The sequence below is a fragment of the Rhinolophus sinicus genome, chromosome 11, assembly GCF_057876585.1.
Source record: "Rhinolophus sinicus isolate RSI-liver-muscle chromosome 11, RSI-T2T, whole genome shotgun sequence".
NCBI lineage: Eukaryota > Metazoa > Chordata > Mammalia > Chiroptera > Rhinolophidae > Rhinolophus > Rhinolophus sinicus.
This window is the reverse complement of record NC_142511.1, coordinates 6874567-6900881: the sequence shown is the minus strand read 5'-3', so window position 1 is coordinate 6900881 and position 26315 is coordinate 6874567. Positions and strand designations below refer to the sequence as shown.

At 42.2% G+C, this 26315-nt stretch overlaps 1 protein-coding gene across 3 annotated transcripts; it reads left to right on the top strand.

Annotated features, from left to right (window-relative positions):
- The first annotated feature begins 13052 nt into the window (after positions 1 to 13052).
- MRPS14 (mitochondrial ribosomal protein S14) lies at positions 13053 to 23792 on the top strand. Of its 3 annotated transcripts, none has more exons than XM_019726858.3 (3): positions 13053 to 13162; positions 17679 to 17837; positions 23369 to 23792. In XM_019726858.3, exons 1-3 carry the CDS (start codon positions 13118 to 13120, stop codon positions 23549 to 23551), a joined length of 387 nt encoding a protein of 128 aa, XP_019582417.3. In that variant the 5' UTR covers positions 13053 to 13117; the 3' UTR covers positions 23552 to 23792. The 3 variants fall into 3 exon arrangements, with proteins under 3 accessions (XP_019582417.3, XP_074178196.2, XP_088657701.1); XM_074322095.2 differs by lacking the exon at positions 13053 to 13162 and adding an exon at positions 13197 to 13627; XM_088801575.1 differs by lacking the exon at positions 13053 to 13162 and adding an exon at positions 16723 to 16797.
- The last annotated feature ends 2523 nt before the right edge of the window (positions 23793 to 26315 follow it).

The following is a 26315-nucleotide window of genomic DNA, read 5'->3' as shown; positions in this document are numbered from 1 at the left end:
TTCTGCCTCTTTCTCATTCCAAACCTCAGGTGGATGCCTCTCTTTGGTGGAATCCAACTGGGAACGCTGCCAGCAAAGGATCCTGGGAAGTGTAGTTCTCAGGTGTCCAACCCTGAGAGAAAGGTGGAGTATGGAAGGGATGGGATGATGTTTTGGTGTCAACAGACAATTCATCGGGAAAGGCTTCTAAGTGTAAATTTAGAAAAACAACACTGGAAGGCAGTTAACCTTTGCTAAGGACCTGAGAGGCAATCCAATCTGTGTTTAAGACAAGCACTGTCATGAGAGTTGGAGCCTCAGAAAAAGGGTTTGGATAGAGTCAGAACCTAAGGCAAGACTCTGTCGAACAGGTAATGAAAAAGAGGCAGAGGACATGGAGGTGAGGACACCTACATTTATTCACTCGCTCCCTTGTGCGTTCAGTCATCCTTTCATGTATTGCTAAGCACTGAGCTAGGAACTGGGGCCCTAGACAGCGAGCAGCCACTGGTTGTGTTTAGAAAAGGAAATTATATGAAGAGATTTTTAATGCAGGGAGATCATTTTGAAAACGCATGTGTGACAGACAAAACTGAAAGGACATGCACCTCAGGGCAAACAGAGCTTGTCCCTGGATGGTGAGACTGTGAGTCACGCTATTTTCTTTTCTAAAGCTTTCAGTAATTTCCAAATGCCCTACTGCGGGCCAAGAGTCCAAAATTTTGATCCACACAATTAAGATTTGGACATAGGCAATAGAGAGTTGCCTAGTAAGAATATATACACAATGAATGTATATTGTTTTTTATCAGGAAAAAAAATATTTTAAGAAAGAAGATAGAAAGATCAAACGGGTAACAGTGTGGAGGAAATTCATCACACATTTTTCATTTGATGTTTTTCTGACTAAAATACCCTTCCTTTCCTTTCACCTTCTTCCCCTTTACCTCCTAGTCATTCTTCAGTGTGCAGCTGAAATTCTCCTTCACTGGAAAAGACCTGCCTGACCCATAAGCCTCTGTGAGGTCTCCATGTTTGACACACTCAGCCCCTGGGGTTCTCTAACCACTTGTCATACTTAGAAGCCTGGGTTGGATGTCTGTCCTTCTCACCAGGAGGGAAGCCCCACAGGGCAGGCACCATATCTGCCTTGTTCGCAGCTGCTTCCCACTCATTGGCCACTTCCTAAATATTGTGGGAATGAACTGACAATGGCTTTAAAGGGTGCAAGACTGGACACAGGCAGATTAGTAAGGAGGCAACTATGACAGTCTGGACGAGAGAGAGAGAGCCGAGAGAAGGGCAGAGTGATCCATGAAGGGGAGAAAACAGCCCGTGGAGATGCTGTGGTATCGAATCTGCAGAACGTAGTGACTTCTTGGGTTTATTCAGCAAGGAGTAGAGGTTTGGGGAATGTTTTAGGGGTAGAACTGACAGGACTTACTGATGGAGTGAATGTGGGAGTAACGGAAAGAGAACGCTCAAGGAGGCCTCAAGAGTTTTTGTCCTGAGCAGTTAGACATATAATGATAAAACGGCCTGAGATGGAGAAGGCATTTGTAGGGGGAGAGATCAAGAGTTCCAATTTTGGAGGAGAAGTAAGGATGGGTAAGAAACGTAGGGTGGATCCCAGGTTTTGGCATGGGGGTCATTCTCTTAGGCGGGGAGTATAGAAGGTGAACCAAACTCGGGGAGAAATATGAATTCAGTTTTGGACATGTTGAGTTTGAGGTGTCCACTGAGAGAGCCAAGACATCCAATGAGATCATAGGGGTCTAGAGTTTATGAGAGATTTCTGAGCAGAGACAGAGATGCAAACTTCATCTTGGTGGCTGAAGCCTTCAGGTGAAGGAACATGTATAAAATGAGAAAGGCAGAAAACATCCAAACCCTCAGGAAACATATTTATGGAGGAAGAAACGCCCTTAGAGGGAACTGTCAGAGTGAGAATATCAGATTATATGAGACAGAGGAGTGTCATTTTAATCAAAGCAAGAGTTCAAAGAAGGGAGTCGTGCAGTGGAATGAAAAGCAGGAGCCAGATTTTGGCGGTCGTTGGATGCAAAGGTAAAGCAGCTGCCTGTTTATCCAGCACCTTCATGATCAGTGGTGATGACACATGTGTATGTGTTGTCTGGACCTGGCTGAGCCTCCCAGCCCTGCAGGGGAATTGAGAAACACTGTGGGCCAAGAGTCCAGAGTTTTGATCCACACGGTCAAGATTTGGAGACAGGAAGTAGAGCGAGGCCTGTTAAGAATGTATTTCTCATCAAAACGTATGTCCTCTAACCCAAGTCACCACGGACTTGAATGAGCTGGATTTCAAACCCAGAGTTTCAAAGGCCATCATTATTTTTGCTTGGTTCTTACAGGCATCCCCTCAGCAATGACAAAGGACAAAAAACATCCCCCAGGAATCCTTTTGGTCTAACCAACTCCAAAACCAACCGCAGCTCATCCGATAGCTTCTATGATGAGCCTCTGTTACACAGCCTTGGTGCCACACGAACCCTGTGTTCCTTTATGTTCCAGAAGGAAAAATCAGAAAAGTGCAGGAAAATGTCTGTCCTCCTTTGCATCACAATGTTCCAGGAGAAAAATGACCTGGGGCAGGGGAAGCCAGGCATGATAACTCTTATATAAACCCTGGCAGCCTCACCTTTGGTCATACCACTGTGGTTTGGGGAGAGGCTTAAAGCTAAGCTTCAGAAACAATTACAAGTGCAGGATCTGGCTAAACATAACCATAGAGGGAGATGGACATGAGGTGGGTCTCTGTAGAAGGCGTGGGGTGGCTGCTGAGTATATGTGAACCTGGTGTATAGGAAGGCACCTCAGCAGACACCTTGGTGGGTGGCATGTAGCAGGGAGCGTGCGTGCCACAGGAGGACGTGAGCATCTGTGTGGGCTACAAAGAGGAACGGCCATTCAGGCTGAGGGCAAGAGCAGTAAAGATGGCTGTCCTGGCAGTGTGCCTCCAAACGTCTGCATGAGACTGTGCTCGACAGAAACACCTTGAAGACACATTCGGTGAGGCTGCTTTCAGGAAGCCCTAAGGTTCCAGCCACTGACAAAGCCAGTAGCTGCAGAGACTTGGCTGGGAGATGAGCTGGACCGGTCTGCTGCCCTCGGAGCAACGGGCTGGCCCTGATGTAATCGGAATAGTATCATCAACAATGACGAGGTGGTACCCATCCTCTCTGACGGTCCCTGGTGTGAAAACCAACACGAAGTGGAGCTCAACCCATCACTACAGAGGGTGAAGGACAACAAACAAAGCACAAGGGGGAAAGAGAAGCCTGTAAAAGGCCCCGGTGGTGGCTGTGGACACCCGGCTCACTCACACGGATTCTGCAGTGAGGGACCCACGTGTGTGGGCCTGCTCTCTCCTTCATCACATCAGCTTTTCCTACTGAGTCACGCTTTCCCTTCATTACTGCAAATGCTCCCCGTCTTCCAGAAGCCGACCCCTGTGGTAACTGAAAGGAAGAGGCTGAGGTTTTTCACAGAATCCCAGATCAAATCAGAGTGGGAGATCCTCGGCCTGACGTCAAACCTCAAGGACAGACTTAAAATGAACGAGAGGACAAGTCTAATCGCTGCTTTGCTGATTACCACAATCTGTAAGGTATCACTAAATGTAACCAAACTCCATTCATTCAAACACTTAATGAATGCAATCGTCATCATTGTTGCCCTGGTGGGGTTTCCCCACCTAGAGGAAAAGACAGACCAGCATTGCCTGTAGAAAAGGGACTCAACACTAACAAAGCGTCGCCCTCGGGGTCTATGAAAGAAGTGAATGAATTAATGGTAGTTTACACACCTCATGTATCTTTCAGGGAATGTACACTAGCTTCTCAGTGCTTCACAGGATACTAATGACCCCACAGCTTGCCTTCTATGCAGATGTAGTGACTTAGGTAGTTACCACTGTACTTTTTTTCTCTCTTCTCTTCCCTGAGCAGAGAAGTCGAGGGTGCTTATTCACTATGCATTACATCCAAGGAAGGAAAAACCCAAACCCCAAATGGAACACTGAAAGCAGACGTCCAGCAAGTCAAACTCAATCCAGAAACTTACTCGATGCAAAGGCATCTAGTGAGGGCTGAATGCCTACTACGAGCTGTGCATCCTGAGAAATCCAGGAGTCCTGACATGACTCCTTCTCTCAGTCAGACAAGACAGGAAACAACTAGCGAATAACACAAGAGTACATGAGCTATTTATACAGCAAAGAACAGAGAATGAAAAAAACATCTGGAAGCATAATTTTCATTTCATTTTCTAACACAAATCAGGACAAAATTCAAGTTCACCTAATTTGATGGACAACCGAGAAACTCAGCGGAAGTAAAGGTGTATCCAGGAACATTTTTCTGATTCTAACATAACTTAGCCTGGAGGAGGGGGATGGGATACAACTTAAGGATCTTTGGGTTTCTGGGAGAAAGCCGTGGAGGGGGGTCTTGGACAGATGTGGAATGTAAAGTGACTGCCCCAGCATTGACCACGGACATAAGGACACCACTTACAGTTGCTCTGGGGCTGCTGGGTGATGACCTACAGGGTCACCTGACCACGTATCTTCTCCAGAAAAGGGGGACCTGTGCCTTGTGCTGGCATCATCAGGACTCACCCTGTGGCTTTGCAGAGGTTTTCTACCCTCGAGTCCCACTAACTTACGGCTCTGATATTCCCATGCCCACAGCTCCCCAAAGCAATGCATTTCAGCTAAATTGCTAACATTCTGCCTTTTCATTTCAGGTGTGGAATTCAGAAAAACTAGGAAGAGGAGAAAGAAAAAGGGGGAAATGATGTGAAAGAAAGGAAAAGCTGCGTTCCTATTAATTCCCCCAAATGAAAATCTATTGAGGACACCAAGAAATAGCTATGACCTCATTCCTGAAACCACACGAAACATTTTGTGTGGTTTTGGAGGGAGCTCCAGGCAGCTGGAGGAGAGGGCACTGAGTCAGTCCAAACCTCAGAGTAAGTACAGATTTCCCTCTGGTAAGAGGAGAGGGAGGTACCCACACAGCCGCAGAGGAGACAGAGCGACAGAATCCGTTTCACAACCACAAGCGCCCAGGCCTTGGGCACAGAGGCCGTGGGGCAAAGAGAGTGCTGTGTTTCTCCTGGAACCGCAGAGGCAGGACGCCTGGGATCCCAGAAGGCCAGGGAACCCTGGGGGTCCTTGTCTCTCAAGGCAGCAGGCGAGGCTGTCCTGGACATTCAGGGGATAGCAGTGACGGCATGTGCTTGGGTTTCAGCCAGATGAATAAGCACTGTCGTCATCATCTGGGATTTGTTGGCTCTGTGCCGGGAAAACATGCTTGATCCTAGGTGTACAGAGGCCAAGCCTTGGCTCTGGCCTCACTTTCCTACCAAGGGGGAAAGACTCAGGCTTTCCCACTGTGTTTCAGAGAGGCCCACGAAAGCCCTTCACTCGCCCATCGTCCTGTGGAGGCAACTTAGGGTCCTCTAGTTACCCCCATTAGCATATGTGCCCGGTCTTTGCCAGTCTAGGGGAAGGAGAGGCAGAAGCGTACTCTTTTCTAAAATACTAGGCCAGCAGGTTGGACTTGAAGGAAAACTCCATAAGCAATGAAGAGAGAATTCTGTGCCAGTCCAGTCCTTTCCCATTCAGACTGGCGTGGTCAAAGGTGCGAGTTTGAACCATTTATGAACACCTACCACATACCAGACACTCAGCTCGGAACTTGGGGACTAAGTTGAAAACAATACTTTGCCTTAGAAACTTTCAAATAAGTTGGGGAAATTAATAAAAATACTATAGATAGATAGATACAGATATATATATATCTCCAAAAAATTATATAGGAAAAAGCTATTAATTGTAATACTCAATATATACCAATAACAAAAGATGAATACAAGTCCCATTTGACTTCTGCAATTACAAGAGGTGCTCAGAGTGGCTACCATCAGCGTCCAGACACTTCTGATTACGGCAAACATTGTTTGGCAGACTTCTGTGGTGAGCGTGTAAGGACAGCTTGGGGAACGTGTCAACCAAGAACAATATTGGAAGTATTGTATGTGAATATACCAGTCCCACCCTGCCTGACTTTGACCTCCTCCTATGAAATTCAAATATATGCTCGCCTTCGTATTTCTCTTTAGAAAGTCAGGATGGCCGAGTCTTGAGCACACAAATTATGAGTCACTTCTAACGGAGTCAAATAGAGAGGTGAGAATAGAAAAAGGAGGTGGAGCAGGTGGCGTAAGAAGCAGAGGTGCTGGCAACGCAGTCTTGGTTACGTTGAAGGAGATGAGTGTAGTGGGTTGAATAGTGCCCCCCACCCAAATTCCTGTTCACCCACAACCTCAGAATATGATCTTATTTGAAAATAGGGTCTTTGTAGGTGTAATTAACATAAGGGTTGTGATGAGATCATCCTCGATTAGAAGGGCCTGAATTCGAAGGAGAGTGTTCTTAAAGGAGGTGGAAAAGAACAGACACTCACATGGGAGAAGGCCATGACGATGGGATCAGAGACTGGAAAGGTGATGCCACAGCCAAGAAATGCCAGGAGCCACCACTAGCTGGAAAAGGCAAGGAAGGGTCCTCCCAAGAGCCTTTGGAGGGAGCGTGGCCCTGCTGACACCTTGACTTTGGATTTCTGGCCTCCAGAGCTACAGGAGAATAAATTTCTGTGCTTTAAGTCACCCAGTTTGTGGCAATTTGTTAGGCAGCCATGGGAAGTGAGGACAGTGAGGAAAAGGAAACCAGGTCCTTAGAACTGGGAATTAGCCTGAAAGGAAGGAGGCAGGTTGAACAAAGATTCAAAGAGGAGTTGATAGTACATGCTTTTGCACACAGAGACTAAGGCCCTGGCTGGGAGGATAACCCTGGGACCTGGGTAGAAGGGTTGAGAATTATCTGCTGAGCTATGCCCCACTGGTTAAATAAGATTATGCCAAACCATATCTTCTATCTCCGGCGCCAACTTACTGGACATCTCTGAGTCATAGCAGAATTTAAGAAAAGCAATGCAGCAGTGAGCCACGGAGAAAGCGTGGCTGGACATCAGGCCCAGTGCCCCTGGGCAGTCCAGCTTGTGCCCTGTATCCAGAGGCCTGCAGGTGGAACTAGGCCAGTGGGGAAGTAACCCTTCAGAGTCCTCAGGTCAGGAAGATACTGAAAGCGTGCATGGAAAACGAGACTCAGAAAAGAAAAGCCTCTTTGTATGCATATTATGTGCCACAAATCAAAACAAATATGCAAGCATGTCCTTGAAACTGCTGGAAAGAAAATGTACCACACTTTTGTGAGTCAGGAATGGAAACTCGAAATTGAATAACATATCCATTGCTACTAATTTAAAATGTGCAAAATGACAATTGGGTTGCCTTTATTTGGATATCGGTCTTTATGATTCATGTAAAGACAAAAATGTTTTTATACGAGGTCAGACAATTAAGTTCATGAACTCATCCTAGGAAAAGTGCTACATACCTCATTGCTGAATATCACTATGGTCACCCTCGAAGTACTTCCCTCGGGAAGCTATGCACCGATGTCAGCACCTAGTCCACACTTCAAAGCAATTTTCAAACTCTTTCTCTGGAATGGCCATCAGAGCTGTCATCCTATTACCCTTGAGGTCCTGAATGTGATCAAAATGTTTTCCTTTCAACATCTCCTTTATCTTTGGGTAAAGAAAGAAGTCATTGGGGGCCAGATCAGGTGAGTAGGGAGGGTGTTCCAATAGTTATTTCTTTACTGGCTAAAAACTCCCTCACAGACAGTGCCGTGTGAGCTGGTGCATTGTCGTGATGCAAGAGCCATGAATTGCTGGCGAAAAGTTCAGGTCATCTAACTTATTCACGCTGCCTTTTCAGCACTTCCAAACAGTAAACTTGGTTAACTGTTTGTCCAGTTGGTACAAATTCATAATGAACAATCCCTCTGATATCTAAAAAAGGCTTCCAACATTGTTGTAACAAGTTGGTGAACTTAATTGTGAGAGGCCCCCTCCCTCCTCCTGTCAGAACCTTATTTTCCTACAAGATTTCACATTCTGCAAAAGCAAACACTCCTGTCTCCCCACCCAAGCCCTGCTGTGGTTCGGCCTGGTGGAAAAGTGTTTCCAGGCCCCTCAACTGGGGCGGGTCGTTTTGACATGGGACCTATTCTGCGAACTGACCCCAGTCATTTGCAACGTCTCCTCCACCCACCCTTCTTGTCGCCTGCTTTACACCCCCTCAGATGGCAGAAACTACTCTGCCTGGTGTTCAATTAGGCATTTGATGAACCAACCGAACTGAATGGAAAGGTTGCCTGAAACAGAGTCTTCACAAGGCAGAAGGACCGAGGGGAACCTTGGAAGTTGGGCAATCCAGTGTGTCTGGAGGGGTTGGGGGGGATGGGAAATGGCGCTGCAGAGGTCGACTGCACTAAGGGACAAAGTGAGTAATTGTGTTTTAGAAAGTTCAGTCTGGCAGCAGAAAAGGATGGATGTTTTCTCGGGGGGAGGTCATGGGTTAAGTTAAAAAAAAAGGGGGGGGAGGCAAAAGGGCAAAAGAGCAATTAGGAATCCAGTTAACACTAGTTCCAGCAAGAGGTGAGGAGGGTCTGACCTCCAGGGGCAGGAGTAGGAACACAGAAAGTTCAAAGACAATTCAAAGTAGAATCAACCCCACCTGGAGGATCTGTTGGATGGGATGCTTTAGTCTTCGTCTGAGTTCCCCCACAACTCCCTTACCACCCGCAAAAGTAGAATCCAAGACACAGGTTTACGTGCAGGTAGGAGATTTGGGCAACGACACCAGGGAGGAGGGGTATCAGGGCAGTAGAACAAGAAGGGACAAAGCGAAATGAGGAGGCCCTACTATGGTGGTGACTCCATATCCCCGAGACCTTCGTGGAACCATAGGTTCCCATCACCCACTGGTTTGTGGTGTCCCCACGGGCACCTACTGCCGTGCACTAGGCAGCCACACATGTGAGTGCCGGCAGGCCTCTGGGTCCGCAGGTGTCCGTGTCACCTCAGAGAACCTCCCAGGAAGAAGGGAGATGTGCCTGAGATAAGCCCAAGGAACTGTCTCACTGCACCTGAACTCAGCTCTTGTAGTTTATTTGTAACAGCAACTTTTTCCTAATTTTTGAACAAGGGGCCCTACGTTTTCATTTTGCACTGAACCCTACAAATCGTGTAGTCTGTTCCATTTGTCACTGCTACAAAGGAGGCAAACTCAGTCGCAAAAACACGTCCGACCTGATGACAGGCAATGTGTCTACATGTCATCTTATTTGGAGGACAAGTGTGTGTGTGTTTCCAGTTTGCATCCGGCCTGTGTGGGAACAGGGCAAGGATGGCCCGGCAGGCTTTGGAGCTCAGATGTGCTATGTTACTGCCACTTTGTGTTCAATTTGTGCACAGCAATGGCTCCAGGAGGAGATGCCCAGGAAAGGGCGGCTGGGACACTTCCAGAATTAAGTGCTAAGGCCACCACCCACACTCCATGGCCAAGCTGGTACTCCAAGAGGGTTACTACCCAGCTGGTGGTGTTTAATGAAGTCAGACGACCCATACACAGCAGTTCAGAGCCAGGGTTGAAATGCATGTGTGTGCGTGCGTGCGTGTGTCTGTCTCAGTGCCTTTCTCCTTCCACGTTTTTTTCCTACACTCCTACCTTCCTCCTGTTTGTAGTGCCTCTCATAGCAGACCTCACACAAGCCCCCGAAGTCTGGCACTTTTGAGTGAAACCATATCCAGCCCTCCATATATGGGAGGCCTGGCCCTGGAGGCCCCTCCTGGGGAACCCATGTGTCATCAGGCTGTGCCAGAGCCAAGTGGGGACAGCGGTCAGGTCCCAGGAAGCTGCTGAGTCAGCCTGGGCCTGACTCTAGTGATCACACACCAAGTAAATATTCTACTGTGTGACTCCAAGGGCTGCTGCCAGGGGAGCCCTGTAATTTACAAGACCATAAAAAGGAATGATTAATTAATCATCTTAAAATAAAACAACAGAAGTTAAGGAAAGGATCGATGTATGAAGTATAGACTAGGTGCCAAAGAAACGACGACTTATCCACTTATTTGATGGTAGACACAGAGGAGTCCGAGAAATGCAGCCCCAAGTGGGAGTGAATGACCTAGTACTAGATATGAAGGACACAAGCAACCTGAGTTCTCAGTTTCTTCTGCTCTGTCTAGGGTTCTGACTACGCCTGTTCCCAAGGACAGGGACCACAGCGGGACTCCTTTCTTCATGCCCCTTGAGAAACACATTTTACAGACATTTTGGGTAAAATAACAGAGGCATAAAAACAAGAACAGGTTAATATTTTTAAATCAACTTCAACATGTTAGTGAATCTAAAACAAAAGCGTGTAAATTATAGGGAAATTGGAAAAATTTAAAGAACATAAAAATAACAAGTAATCTGCTCACTCACCTATTACTCTAAGCATTTATTTCATTTTAATCTTTTATCTATCTATCTAACCCATACCTATGCTTGTATCTATAAATATATATACCGTGTTTCCCCGAAAATAAGACCTAGCCAGATCATCAACTCTAATGCATCTTTTGGAGCAAAAATTAATATAAGACCCAGTCTTATTTTAATATAAGACCCGGTATATAACATAATATAATAATAGAATAGAATAGAATGTAATATAATACCAGGTCTTATATTAATTTTTGCTCCAAAAGATGCATTAGAGCTGATGGTTCAGCTTGGTCTTATTTTTGGGGAAACAAGGTATTTAAAATTTTGGAACCCCTCCCAGATTTTTAAAACAAAAATAACAACACGTTATTGCTGAATTCATTTAACTCTCCCTTTATTGTTAGACTTTTATTTATTTGTTCTTATTTTAAATTACCCAACGGTAGTGTCCTTGTATATACATTTTAGAGTTTCTCGGTATTTCCTTGGACTAGATTCCTAAAAGTGGCATGACTGGGCCAAAAGATAAAACATTTTGAAAAGACTCTTGGCAAGTGCTTTGTAGACAAATTATGCCAATTTATATTTCTCCCACTAGAATATGAAATTACCCAGTTCTCCAAACCCATAAGAAACTGAATTTTTAAAAAACCTTCGTTTCTTTGCTAGATTAAATTGTGTCATTGTTTTAATTTGCATTCTATTGGAAAATAGTGAGGTTGAATACTTGAAATGTTTTTAGACACTCTGAGAATTGTTTACTGGGATTTGAGTTTAAAAACATATTCATCATTATCAAGGCTTATTAACATTTAACTCTAATTTATCTAAAATTTATTTTGATAAATGGCAAGAGGTAAAAATATAATTAAAATATTTTCCGGGCAGCTGGTTAGCTCAGTTGGTTAGAGCGCAGTGCTCTTAACAACAAAGTTGCCGGTTTGATCCCCACATGGGCCCCTGTGAGCTGCACCCTCCACAACTAGATTGAAACAACTACTTGACTTGGACTTGATGAGTCCTGGAAAAACACACTTAAATAAATAAAAGTTAAAATAAACTACATTTTCCCCAAATCTTTAAATAGTTATTCTAATACCACTTGTTCAATGATTTTTTAATCCTTCCTGTAATATACAACCAAATTGTAATTATACTGGGGTTTTCTTTCTGGCTTTTCTATTCTAGTTAATTTACCTGCTTGTTGATTTTGGCACCAGTACCAAACTAGTTCAGTCATGCTTTATAACATATGGCATTTTAATATCTGGTAAGGCAAGTCTATTAGTTTTTTGTTTTGGTTTTCCTCAAAAATTTCATAGCTTTCTACCTTCCTCAAATCTTACTTATTTATATATTTATATTTTTAGATTGCCAGGGCGTGGGGGTGCAGGGAAATGGGAAGTTATTGTTTAGTACTTACATAGTTTCAGTTTGGGAAGATAAAAAGTTCTGGAGATGGATGGTGCTGATGGTTATACCATAATGCGAATGTACTTAATGCCACTGAACTGTACACTTAAAAATGATTAAGGTGGTAAATTTTGTTATGTGTATTTTACAACTATTTTTTTGAAAGTTACTAATGAAAAAGACCACCGTGCACAAAGCTGTGCATTTCACCCATTTCGTGAGATAATTACAGAAGATGACCCCTAACATGGGGAGAGAAAGGCATTGCATGGGCTAGAATTAGACGTCTGCCTGACACTGGTCCAGGAATCTTCTGATTTTATCACGGCAGGGACTTACACTGTCCTTTCTTGCCAGCTGCCTCGGTCAGTCCCTCCCCAGTCCACGTCCAATAAAATTGAACCCCTAAAGAAAAAAGTCTGCATTGGGCTTCTCTTCCCAGAAGGCTCAACAATGGAAATAGCTCATGAGCGTATCACTTCATCCATCAACACATCTAAGATACAGGTCTTTGCTAAGCTAATGTATACTCCTGGATAGCCGTCTACCAGGAGGTAGGTGGTGGCACTTGCCTTACATTCATACAAGGGAAATGGGCCCCTCACAGGGTTCATTCCAGACCAAGAACATCTCTATGAAGATGACCTAAAAGTTGCCTATACTACAGGCTGAAATCTGCAGCTTTTAAATGGCAATGCTCCCCTTCCAATACAGTATACATTTAAAACAATACATATCTACCCTAGACATATATGGGAACTATCTTTACCATTGCCATCATCAACATAATCCTTATCACCATTACAGTGGAAAGGAGAGATTGGCAAAATTTCCAGAAGGGACAACAGAGGAGTTGGCCATAATTCCAGGTTTCTGGCAAGTAGCACCCAAAACTGAAAGGAGATTATATGAAGGGGAGCAGGTTGCGCCAGACCAAGAACGATTTAGAGGAAGAGAAATTGGTGGCGACGAACTAGAAGGTGGGGGGCGGGGGCGGAAGGAAAGGAGGTGGGTAGGCTCGGAGGTAACGTAAGAATGTGTGCAAACCGGGAGTAAAGGGAGCAATAAGTGAGAAGATTCTGACTGCCCCCTCAGTATCCACGATGCGCCCCCAGGTTTGCAATTTGCCCAAATTCCGTGTAAATACTGCGAGAACGCAAATCCTCCTTCCTGTAGTCTCAAGACCCGCCAGCCGCCATGCCCCGCCCCCTGCGGCCCAGACTCCGCCCCTACGAGGCTGTGCGCTCGGCAGTGTCAATAAAGTTGCCGTGGTTTGACGACCGCGGAGGACAACATGGCGGCCTCCATGCTGTGCTCACTGCTGCGGACAGTCCGGCAGGTCAGGCCAGCGCCCTAATCCCCACGCCTCTCCCTCCCCGGCTGAATCCCCAAATCCGCGGGTCCCTCACTACTCTGCCGTCTGTGTCGCCCAGTGCGGACACGTCCCAGGGGTTCCCTCCGCTCACTTTCCTCTTGCGGCTTGATTCAGGGGAGGGCGGCCCGAGCTGCCCATGTACATCGACTGCCCATGTATGTAGTCTGTTACTCGTAAACGTTTAACAGACTAGCATTAAAAGCTGCAAATTGACTCCGATTTATAAGGAAGTACTAAGTGGAGAAGAGAAAGGGTCCAAGGATTGAGGCCCCAGGGACTCCAACGTTAGGAGAGAAGAGTGGGGCAGAGCAGACTGAAAAGAGCTCAGCGAGGCAGGAGGAAAGCCAAGGGAGTGTGGTGGCCTGGAAGCAGGCGGCGACAGAGTTTCAAGGAGCAGGGAGGGGCAGACTCTGTCCTCAGAGGTGACAGGTCAGTTAAAATGAGGGCTGAGAACTGGCTGTTGGGTTTAGCATGGTGGGAGCTGTTAGGGCCTTGATCATCACGCACTTTCATTGGCTCTCAAAAGAGAATGGGAGGAAAGAAATTGGAGGCGAGTACAGACAAAACATTGATATTTTGCTGCAAAGGGAGGCAGAAAAATGGGTCAGTAGCTGGGGGGCGGGTAGTGGGTGGTGTGGGTGTGTTTTAACATGACCAAAGGAACTGCATGTTTTTGTGGTAAAGGGAAAGATTCTGTAGAGTGGGGAAAATTGAGGATGGATGTACAAGTGGAAACAATCTCTGGAGCTCCTCCTAGTGTCGGCAAGAGGTGATTTCACGTGCGATCCTTTGGTGTTAGGAACAGACACTTCATCTGTAGTAGTCTTGTCCAACAGAAATGTAATGCCAACCACATATGTAATTTAAAAGTTTCTGGTAGCGCATCAAAGTTTTAAAAATATGAAAGTAATTTTAATAAAATATTTAACTAAGTGTATTCAAAATATTATTTTAACACATCATCTATAAAAAGGAGTTAGGAGATATTTACATTGTTTTTCATGCTAGATAGTCAAAATCCAGTTTGTATTTTACACTTAGGGAACGTCTCAGTTCGGATATTAAATTTTCCAACCATTAAAATGGAAACAGTAGTCCTACCAAAACAATAAAGTTGTTTAATGTTTACATTGCTTTAGATTTTTAAGAATAAATACCATTAGGAATTACGTTTTCCAGTTGCCCTAGTTAACTTCAAGTGCTCACTAGCCATGTGTGCTCAGCAGCTGCTCTAGTGAATAGAGTGTATCTTTGATCACAGGAGGGGATGCAGAGCAAGTGACTCCAGGTGCTGGGAAGCGGGTGTCGATGCAGTAGTGGGAGTTTATGGAAATTTCCTTCTGACTGCTTCTAATTTCATAATTAAAGAACAAGTGAAGTCATCAGCTGAGTGTGAGGATATGGGCGCAGGGGTTTAAGGAAAAAGAGGAGATAGTGTGAAAGTCATGAGTACACAGGAAGAAAAGTAAGTGGCAAGAAATGGAGCAAGTATGGTGAAGTGAGAGCTGCCAGGGAGTTGAGGGTGTACGAAAGGCAACATTGTATTTACGGACCACGGAATTCAGGCTGGGTAAAGGGGAGACAGGAAATCAAAAGCTGAGAGACAGTGAAAAGCTGGCAGGATCAATGGATTAAAAGTCCCAAAGGGGTTGCTAATTGGGGTGTTAGAAGGTGCGAGCTAGAAACAAGTGATAGAGAACGAGATACACAAAACTGAGATAATAGAAATTATTAATTTTTACCACTTACCGGTAATAAAAAGACCTAGTGCATGGAAGCGAATAGGTGAAAAGGAGTGGAAGATGAAAATCACTGGGGAGAGGAGTTCAAGGAATGGAAAGATCAGCGTCTAACTGCATGTATATTAAGATCACCAGGAATTAAGACAGGAAGAACATTGGACAGTGACAGCGAGCCACGATCTAAACTCACTGAAAAATGAAAGGGACTGGCAGGGGCTGTCAGGGATGGGTGGTGGGAGGTATAACCCAGCATGAATCAAAACTTACTTTCAGGACGGCAGGAGGGTCTGCAAGCTGCAGTGAAGAACAAGGAATACTCCTACCCCACCTCTGCTCCGTTGTGGGAGAAAAAAGAGATAAAGGAGAAACTATCACGAGGGATTCAAAATTCAACGAGAGCAAAAATCTGATTATCAAAAGAAGAAATTGAGGATTTAGGAGATTTTGATGGTAGTAGACCATGAGCTGAAAAGGGCCCAATGGAAGAGTTTTAGGAGGTGAAGAGGAATGAGGGGCAGGATAGCATGTGTACAAAACAGAATAAGCGGCCATCTTAATATACAAAAGCACTGTTATAAACTGATGAGAAAATACTGACAATAGCAATGTGGGCAAGGGATATAAAACATTCACAGAAGAAATAATATAATAGACCAATATATTTTAAAAGTGTATTTTAAAATATTGCTTTTATAGTCAAGAAAAAAGTTACACAAAAAAGAAAGGTGTTTTTTTTTGTTTTGTTTTGTTTTTAATAGAAACAAACCTATTAGGAAATGGTAGCGAGGACGTTGATTAGGAATAGTTTGAAAAAGAACTGAAGGAAAAAATGTTTGCTTTCTAAGTCTCCTTAACTTTCAGTTTCATAGGTAGAAGCAACCTCGTATTGCCCCTCAACATGAATTTAGGAAGAATGATCTCCCCTGATCTTATGAATATGTCTTGTTCATTTCCTTGTTTGGTTTGGATAAACTTCACCTTCTCTTCCCTCTCCTATCCCCCAACTGTATCAAAATTTGTCCGTCCTTCAAAGCCTTGCTGAAGTCCTTTTTCTAATGACACTTATTTCCAGCCATGGTGACCACGGTCTTCATTTGACTCAGTCATGTGTCAAATCAATATTGAAATTCCAGTCATGTTTGTCTTATTTCCAAAAGGTAACTGTAGAATTATTGAATTTCCCCATGAGACTTTAGCACTGAAGGTGCTGTGTTTATCTTGTTAATTGATTGAAAAACTGTTGACTTTCTAGTATAATATTCCAATTTTGAGTTTTATATTCTGTGTAATGCTTTACATGTATTTCTTCTATAAACAGCTGTTATCAGAAGTCATTATTTTCTGTAGCTGCAATTTAATTAACGTAATGTTTGCTTTGGTTTGGGAGGTACTTGAGTATCTAGTGGCCTATACACTCTCTGCCTGTCCTGTCAGTCAGAACTGGAGACTATCACCATGTAAATGTGTGACAATAAGGAGCCTACTGTCTTATTATTGGACAACTCATGCTAAGAAATATTAGGTCAATGATAATTTCAAAGTACCCTTTGACCCTGCAGTTCTGTTTCCAAGAATTTACCCTGCTGATACACAGAATATGTAGGAAATGTTATTCCCTGCAGCATTGTTTGTAATGATAAATGGTGAGGGATGGTCTAGCTGCTCACCAGTAGGTTGCAGATTAAATTATGCTGCATCTGTGGGGAGGAAAAACATCATTTCCTTCTCCCCCTCTAAGTTCTTAGCTGGGGCCCCTGTAACAAAAGACAGATTAATAGGAGAAAAACATACAAATTTATGTTTTACATGACATGGGGGCCTTCAAAAGGAATCGAAGACCTAAAGAAGCAGTTAAAGGTGAGTATTTTTATGCTAAGTTTGAGAAGGAGTGGAGAGTCATAGGAGAATGTGATCGGCCAAAGGGCATGAGCTAAGGGGAGACTAGGGGAGACTCAGCAAGGCCGGCTGGCTGGTTCACATTGTTCTCTGTGTCCCTGCCTTCAGAGATAAGGATGCTCCTCACCCCCCACCCCCACTCCACGCTGAGGGTCTTAGGACCTGCTTCAGGGGAAAGTCCTGAAGCAGTCCTGTCCGCACCTGCCTGCCATTTTTCAAATTTCTTTTGCTTGCAATGGTCAGTATGCCAAGGTGCTATATTCTGAGACAGTATCTCCTGAACCCCATCACATCCTTACAGTGGAAAGGTATGCAACCTAAAGAAGGATGCTTTTTAACATGTGGATATAAACGATCCCCAAAATTTATTTACAAATGCAAATAAAGGGGTGAGGGATGAAGCATGGGACGGAGTATATACATGTATCTGTATACACAAAAATCTCTGGAAGAAACTAGTAACAGTGGACACTTTTGGAGGTGGACATAAGTCACTGGGTAGGTGAGGTGGGAGGAAAACACTGTATGTCTTTTTATACTTTTTTGAATTTTGAATCACATGACTATTAGTCTAAGTAAAGGTCAAATAGAATTATATTAAAAATCTCAGAAAATATTTCACCTTCTAACACATTGGCGTTGTATTAATTCCCACCATTTGGGCTTAATGTACATCCATAAGTTATTTATTCTGAATTAAGAAGTCTATTATTTAAAACTATTAAAGTGATCCAAAATTACTAAAAAACGTTGGTCTTAAGTAGTGACTAAAAGAGGACCGCAGGATGACATTGACAAAGCTGGAGTCTCACTACCCTTCACTTGAACCTTGTCTCTTTTAGATGGTTCCTTCATCAGCTTCAGGTCAAGTTCGAGGTTACTATGTAGACTGGAAAATGTTGCGTGATGTGAAGAGACGGAAAATGGCCTATGAATACGCAGATGAGAGGCTCCGGATCAATTCTCTCAGGAAGAATACCATTTTGCCAAAACAACTTCAGGTTAGCTAATTAAGTCCCTATCTACCCAAGGTTATTAACTCACATCAGATCGCTTTTGATACTGTTTGTTATGGCTTACTATCAATATAGTTTCTGGAGAATATGATCAAATACTTCCAGTCAACACAAATGAATACCCTTGAAACTGACTTCGTGAGTTTCAGTTTAACGAGAACTACTCATTCCTAACAAGCCTTTTACCCATTTGATCAGGTGACCCTTACAAAGTACTGGGGAAGGTACCAAGTACTGAGCATGGTAACCACACAGAAATGGCGCAGTCATTTTGAGCTCAGCTCTCCCCCACTTCATCTCAATCTTTCAGTGCTCAGGGCAGGGGAGGCTTTGCTGATGCACGGGGCCACATGTTCCTCACCCAGCGCCATCCCTAGCCTGCCTCACTGAACTCCTCTGTCCACCCACTTGTGTGTGCCGAGGAGGCTTTCAGTTTTGGCTGACTTTCTTAGCAGGCTCCTTAACTCGAATAAAAGGATGTCAACCCTGTTTTGCTTCCTGAAGCATAAGGGCCTGCAGGTAATACAGAATTTAGTAATCAGGTAATACGGTGATGCAGAATTCTGCATTCAAGAGGCTCATCAGGCAGTAACTCAAACTCGGGCCACTCAACAACTTATCAAAAGCTCAGAGTAAAACTAAAGTATCATTTGTAGAGGTTGGCAGAATAATACACAGGCCATTCGTTACTATGGATCCAGATTAAGCCAAACGAGAAAACAGAGTGCCGTGGACCACTCTCCTATGGCTTTGACCACAAGGGCATCAAGGTCCTTGCCTATATTTAGGGAATAAGAAGTGGCCGTCTCAGCTCAAGAGGTTGTGGAGGACACTGCTTATGAAGCCCCCAGAAGAAACGTCTCTGATATGAGAACTAGCAGTAGTTGTGCAGAGACTTTGAATCCTGGGAACTGATCCTGGCTCTATGTTGCCTCCAAGTAGCTTACAAGTCAAATTGATGTCCCAGTTCTAACCAACTTACAGGCTTTCACAGCACATACTTTTGTCTCATTTTCCCTCTGTCCCAATTTCCTCATTGTCAACTGCCTTAAATATTTTTGGGAACAAGGAGAGGTGTACACACACACACACACACACACACACACACACACACTCACTCATACACAGTATGCACATCCATAAATAAACAGTTTGCAGCTACTCTTTAGGTCTCCCTCCATGAAACCACTTTATTCTTCCAGCCTGGTCATTTTTCCTCTCCAGTTCCTCCTACATTACTTATTGCCTACTATTCATTGACTTAATAGTGTTGTTTGATATAACTCTCTAAGTATTTCATAATAGCAACACATGAATAAGGTTTTGGAGATCAGGAACTATTCTTAATGCTTAATAGTTTAGTGGCTTTTATATGCATTTTCTCATTTATGTATTTTTAATATATTAATTATTTTGCTTCCACCAGTCTAGCATAGGGTCAGTCACACTTGTCAGATTAAAGTGAATACACACACACACACACACACACACACACACACACACACACACACAGCTTTTCAGCATATACATAACAATAAATCTCAACTGACAAAACCAAGGCACAAACTACTGCAGTAATCTCCTTTTCTCTCCCCTCAACCACTTTTGCCCCTACCAGATTCATTCTCTACATCATAAATGGTCTTTTAAATATGTAAATTTCATCTGATCACTTATCTTTGATTCTCCATCACTCAGAATCTTTACCACAGATATCAAAGCTCTGGGATCTTACCCTGCCTCCTCCTTCAGCCTCATCTCAAACACATTTCCTCCTACTCATCTTCAGCCCAGAAGTTTCAGTTTCATGATTCAAAAATCATTTGGGAAATAACCTAACTTTACACCTCAAAGAAATAGAAAAAGAAGAGCAAACTAAGCCCAAAGTTAGCTGAAAAAAGGAAGTAACAAAGGTAAGAGCAGAAATAAATGAAACAGAGACCAAATACTTTGTCTTTAACCAAAGATCAATGCAACTGTGAACTGATTTTTTGAAAAGATAAACAAAATTGACAAAACTTTAGCTAGACTAACAAAGTAAAAAAAAAGACGACTCAAAAAAATAAAATCAGAAATGAAAGAGGAAATATTACAACTGATACCTCAGAAATTCAAAGAATCATTAAGAGAATTATGTGAATAATTGCATGTCAACAAATTGGATAACCTCGAAGAAATGAATAAAGTACTAGAAATATACAACTTACCAAACATTTGAAGAAGAATTAATACCAAACCTTCTCAAACTTTTCCAAAACATTGAAGAGGAAGGGACACTCCCAAATTCATTTTACGAGGCCAAAATTACCCTGATACCAAAGCCAGATAAAGACATTGCAAGAAAGCTACAGGCCAATATCCTTGATGAACATAGTGCAAATGTTCTCAACAAAATACTAGCAAACCAAATTCAACGGCACATTAAAAGGATCATACACCATGATCAAGTGGGATTCATCCCTGGGGTGCAAGGTTGGTTTAACATATGCAAGTCAATAATGTGATACACCATATTAATAGAATGAAAGATAAAAATTATATGGTTTTCTCAACAGATGCAGAAAAGGCATTTGACAACATTCATCATCCTTTCATGATTAAAAACTCTCAACCAACTGGGTAGAGAAGGAACACATCTCAACATAATAAACCCACAGCTAACATCATACTCAACAGTTAAAGGTTGAAAGCTTTTCCTCTAAGATCAGGAACAACACAAAGTTACCCGCTCTCGCCACTCCTATTCAACATAGTAGTGGAAGTTCTAGCCAGAGCAGTCAGGCAAGAAAATGAAGAAAAAGGTATACAAATCAAAAAGGAAGAGGTAAAACTCTGTTTTCAGATGATATGACCTTATATATAGAAAATCCTAAAGACTCCACCAAAAAACTGTTGAACTAATCAATGAATTCAGTCAAGTTGCAGGATACAAAATCAACATAAAGAATTCAGTTGCATTTGTATATACTAACAAACTGTCTGCAAAAGAAAGAAAACAAAGCCATTTAAAATAGCATCAAAACCAATAAAATACCCAGGAATACATTTAACTAAGGAGGTGAAAGAAAACTGTAAGACATTGATAAAAAAAATTGAAGACATAAATAAAAAGATATCCTAAGTTCATGGGTCAGAAAATTAATAGTTAAAATGGCAGTACTACACAAAGTCATCTATAGATCCTGTATAATCTAACAAAATTCCAATGGCATTTTTCACAGAAATAGAATAATCCTAACATTCATAGGGAACTTCAAAAGACCCCAAATTAATCCTAAGAAAAAACAACAAAGCTGGAGGCATCACACTTCCTGATTTCAAACTATTACAAAGCTACAATAATCAAAATAGTATGGTACTGGCATAAAAAGAGAATCAAGAACCCAGAAATAAACTCACACATATATGGTCAACAAATATCTTTAACAAAGGAGCCAAAAATGCTCATTGGGGGAAAGGATAGTTTCTTCAATAAATGGTGTTGCAGAAACTGAATATTCACATGCAAAAGAATGAAGTTGGACCCATATCTTTTACTAGTCACAAAAATTAATTTTAAATGGGTTAAAGACTTAAAAGTAAGACCTGAAAATATAAAACTTCTAGAAGAAAACATCAGGAAAAAGCTCCTTTTTCAATTTTTTAGATATGACACCAACAGCACAAGCAAAAAACCAAAAATAAACAAGTGGGACTACATCAAACCAAAAAGCTCCCCACAGCAAAAGAAACAACATGAAAAGGCAACCTACAGAATGGGAGAAAATATGTGCAAACCATATATCTAATAAGGCATTAATATGCAAAACACATAAGGAACTCATGTAACTCAACAGGAAAACAATCAGATTTAAAAACGGACAGGGATACAGGTAATATAGTCAACACTGTCATAATAACCGTATGTGGTGACAGTTACTAGACTTACTGTGGCGTCATAAGGTACATACATGTCGAATCACTATGTTGTACCCCTGAAACTAATATTGTTAACTATACTTTTTTAAAAATTATTCCAAAAAAAAAAGTGTGCAGAGAAACTGAATAGACATTTTTCCAAAAAAGACATACAAATGGTCAATAGGTACATGCATTGTTGGTGGGAATGTAAATTGATACAACCACTATGGAAAACAGTATGGAGCTTCCTCAAAAAACTAAAAATAGAGCTACCATGTGTTATCCAGCACTTCTACTTCTGAGTATGTATCTAAAAGAAATGAAATCACTAGATAAAGATAGAAGAGATATCTGCACCCATGTTCATTGTAGCATTATTCACAAGAGCCAAGATATGGAAACAACTTAAGTGTCCATCAGGGGATGAATGTGATATTCAAAGAAAATATGATACTATACACACACACACACACACAGTGCAACACTAGCCATAAAACAAGGAAATCCTGCATTTTGCTATAACACGGATGTACCTTCAGGGCATTATGCTAAGTGAAATAAGTCAGATAGAGAAAGACAAATATTGTAATCTCACTTGTATGTGGGCTCTAAATAAGCAGAACTCATTGAAACAGAATGGTGGCTATTAGAGGCGGGGTGGGGGAAGTGGGGATATGTTGGTCAAAGTATACAAACTTCCAGTTATAAGATGAATAAGTCCTGGAAATCTAACATACACCATCACGGTGACTATAGTTAACAATACTGTATTATTATATATACTTGAAACTTGCTAAGATAATAAATCTTAAATATTGTCACCACACAAAAAAGGGGGGGTGGAGGTGTTAACTAACCTAATTGTGGTAATTATTTTGCAATATGGCCACCTATCAAATCATCACAATGTACACCTTAAACTTAATAATGTTATGTCAATTATATCTCAATAGAACTGGGGAAAAATCATATGGGGAAACAGAAATGCATTCACATATTTTCCAGATGACTTAAACAATAACGTATGTAGCAGCCCTATTCATAATAGCTCAAAACTATGAACTACCCAGATGTCCATCAACTGTAGAATGGATAAATGAATTACGGTACAATGACAGTATACCACCAATGAGAATAAATTGTGACACATGCAACAGTATGGATGAATCTCACAAGCATGTTGAAGAAGCCCAACAGAAATGGATAAAAAGGAATGCATACTCTATGGTTACGTTTCTATAAAATTCAAAACAAGGAAAAGTAATCTGTGGTGTTAGCCAGGTCAGTGCCTGACAGAAGGCAAGGCAGGCCCTGGGGTGCTGATAGCGTTGTTTTTTAATCCAGTTGCTGGTTACGCTGGTATGTTGTTTGTGAAGTATCACTGAACTTCACAGTTATGGTTTGTGGATTCTCGTATGTCTATGTTACGTTTCAATTAAATTTTAGAAAATCATATTGGGGCATGTGAAACATTTGTCATTTTTCCGGTCTGTTTGTTTCTACTTAGAAGTTAAGGTTCACTACCGTGTCCAGGGTTCTTTGGCCAAACTGGTTACATTCATGAATCTAGCCCATTGTTCTCTTCCTCTAAGCACTGATGTTGTTATTTCCCTTAGGAAGTGGCTGATGATGAAATTGCTGCCCTTCCCCGGGACAGCTGTCCTGTTAGAATCAGAAATCGATGTGTTATGACATCCCGTCCACGTGGTGTGAAGCGGCGTTGGAGACTTAGTCGTATTGTCTTCCGTCACTTAGCCGACCATGGCCAAATGTCTGGAGTCCAGCGAGCAATATGGTAATCAGCTCCAGAACCTACAAGCTTGCAGGCAAACCGGTTCTGACAAGAGACTTTTCTAATAGACAAAAACATAGTTTTAATAGGGGTCCAGTATAGGAGTTTGGTCTACCAGATGTCTATAAATTACTTTTAAATTTAGATGTTTCATTTTGTTGAATTCTGGCTGTCAGTGAATTATCTTTTCTGTTGGACTTAGTGTTCCTGTGCACGGTGCAGAGTAATAAATATTTCCTGTGAAAATATACTCTGTATGCTTGCCTTTTTAAGTTTAATCTTTTAGCCACATGTAAGGGTTCTTGTATTTTTAAGGCCATTATTTCATCAAGCAGTATTACCTTAGTTAATCCAGCTGATGAGCGTGGAGCTCATCTATGGCAATGTGTAACGCTGGGCGGCTGTCCAGACCTGCAGTCAGTTTTACTTAGTTCATTGTTAGAGAAACAATACACTGAAAGGTAGAGCTAGTGTCTGAATTATCTCACTAATGCTCAGCTTCTGTGTGACGGCTAAAAAGGCAGAACCACTGTTTTCTTGTTCCATCTTCAAGGGCCCTTAAAACAAAGCCCCTGAAAACATCTATCCCGAGGAAAAGTTTTGTTGGAATAGTGTATATTCTCTCTATTCATGTTTGTCACCTGTACAGAAATGAGTCAGGGTAGCAAAAGGTTGTCTCGTGCGGTGACTTGTGTGATCAGCCCAATGATAAAAACGTCCACGGAGTAGTATGGAAGCACCTAGTGACGTCGGGCAAGAACTGGAGCTGACACCTGCACTTAGATCCGGAGGCAAGGAATGAAGAGGTTGTTTGCAGAGAACAGTGGAAGCAAACTGAAACTGTAGGCACTTCAATGTATCAGAAGTATGAAGCCAAGACACGGGCCATATCATGGGAGATACCATCTATGTGAAGGAGTTGACTGAATTGAAATACCAGCTGTTGGAGAAGTTTTGAGGAATGACATCAGCTTGCTCTACCCTTGACTGACAGCTGTGTGCTAGATGGCCAGGAGAGGAAAAGGCAACAAGCAGGGTAACCGGGTAGGATGTCTTAATTGTTCAGGAAGACAAGGGCCTGCACTTGGTGATAGCACCGAAGGAGATGAAAGCATATTTTAAAAGTAGTATTTAGGAGAGAAAACTGGGCAAGACTTAGAGACTGCTTATATCTAAGAAGTAGAGGCCTCTCTGGGATCCTGGTAAGGTTGTCTAGGTAAGATGGTAGAAGGCAACTTCCAGAAAATATGGGGGCGGGGGGTGAGGGCTTAGGGGAAACAAGATATGGAAGTTCAAGTTTGTCATGTAATGTCTGAGATGCTGATGTCATCCCAACAGAGAAGTGTAGTGAGCAGCTGGGAAGCAGTCAGGAACTCCAGTGGAGGCAAAGTTATGAGAGGGAATTACGATGTACCTTGGATTCGTATTTCCTAAATTTAAATTACAACTTAAAAACTGGAGTGCTCCAGCTAATCCCAACTAGAAACTAATGGTCACCAAATTACACTATAACATCACATTTGCTGATTTCCGGCATATCACTGACAGTACTCTCCCCCCCACCCCCGCCTTTTCCTTTGTTTGAATCAGGGTCCAAGCATGATGCATGTATTTGGTTGCTATGCGTGTCAGTCCTTTTTCTTGTCATTCATTTGTTGAACTCAGGTCATTAGTTTTGTCCTATAGAATGTCCAACTTTTAGCTGTTTGTTTCTTCATGAGTCCTTTAACTTACTCCTCTGTCCCTATAAACTGGCTGCTACATCCAAAGGCTTGACTAGATTCAGGTCCCATCTTTGAGGAATGAATTTTCCCAAGTGTGCTGTGTACTCTGTGACATCACATCAGAAGGCGCAGAGCTGGTCTAACTTTTAGTGATGCTTGATCAGTGGGTTCAGCCTGATCCCTGCATTTCAAGTTCACCATTTAACCTGTCACCTATCATTAAGGATTGTGATGGTGATGTTCTAAATGCCACCATTTTTCTGCATTAGCTGGAATTTTTCTATAAGGAACTTTCCCTTATGAACAATTTATTTCTCTGAAATACATTTCTTACAAAAAGAGCAGATAAATCATGATTTTCTATCAATTTTCACAGTAAATGAGTTGGTGCTCTAGCAATTTCCAAGGTAACAAATGATTTTTTCACTGTCATGAACTTGTAGATTTTCTTCGTTTTGGGTTTACTCTTCCAGTTACTTTTTTGAAATGTGTGAGCAAATACACATTTGTGTGTCTAATTTGCACCCTAACATTAAGGTATTTCATGCCCCACAGCGGTGTTCCGGTGGTCACTGATACAGCACACAGAAACAACTTCTTTCTGTGACAATGAGTACTCCCTGTGGACATACAAGTTTACTCAGCTAGGCCCCTAGTAACTGACATTTGGGTGTTCTGATCTTTTGTATGTATCATTCCAAGTTTTGCCAGTGTTATCTTTGTGGAAAGCCTAGTAGAATAGTGAGTCAGAGGGCAAATACATATATAATTCTGGTACAGATTACCAACTACCTTTCTATGCAAGTTTCAATCTTAACTTTTCATTCCCATATGTATATTTCCCCATATCCTAAACAACCGGTATGTTAAACTTCAGTTTTTCCAATAAAAGGTGAGTAACAGTATGTTTTTATTATTTCTCTTCTGAACAAGATGAGCATCTTTCCATGCTTAAGTTCACAATTTTGCAATCCTCTTGATATGTTTTTGGTTTTTGTGGGGTTTTTGACATGTAAACATTTATTATATAGTTAAAATTATCAATTT

Bases quoted from the DNA above. Each gene is read 5' to 3' on its own strand.
- MRPS14 (XM_088801575.1), top strand. From the start codon at position 16,738: ATGTTTTACATGACATGGGGGCCTTCAAAAGGAATCGAAGACCTAAAG. The intron at 16,798-17,678 runs GTGAGTATTTTT...TGTCTCTTTTAG, and splicing joins ACCTAAAGAAGCAGTTAAAG to ATGGTTCCTTCATCAGCTTC. The intron at 17,838-23,368 runs GTTAGCTAATTA...TATTTCCCTTAG, and splicing joins TTTTGCCAAAACAACTTCAG to GAAGTGGCTGATGATGAAAT.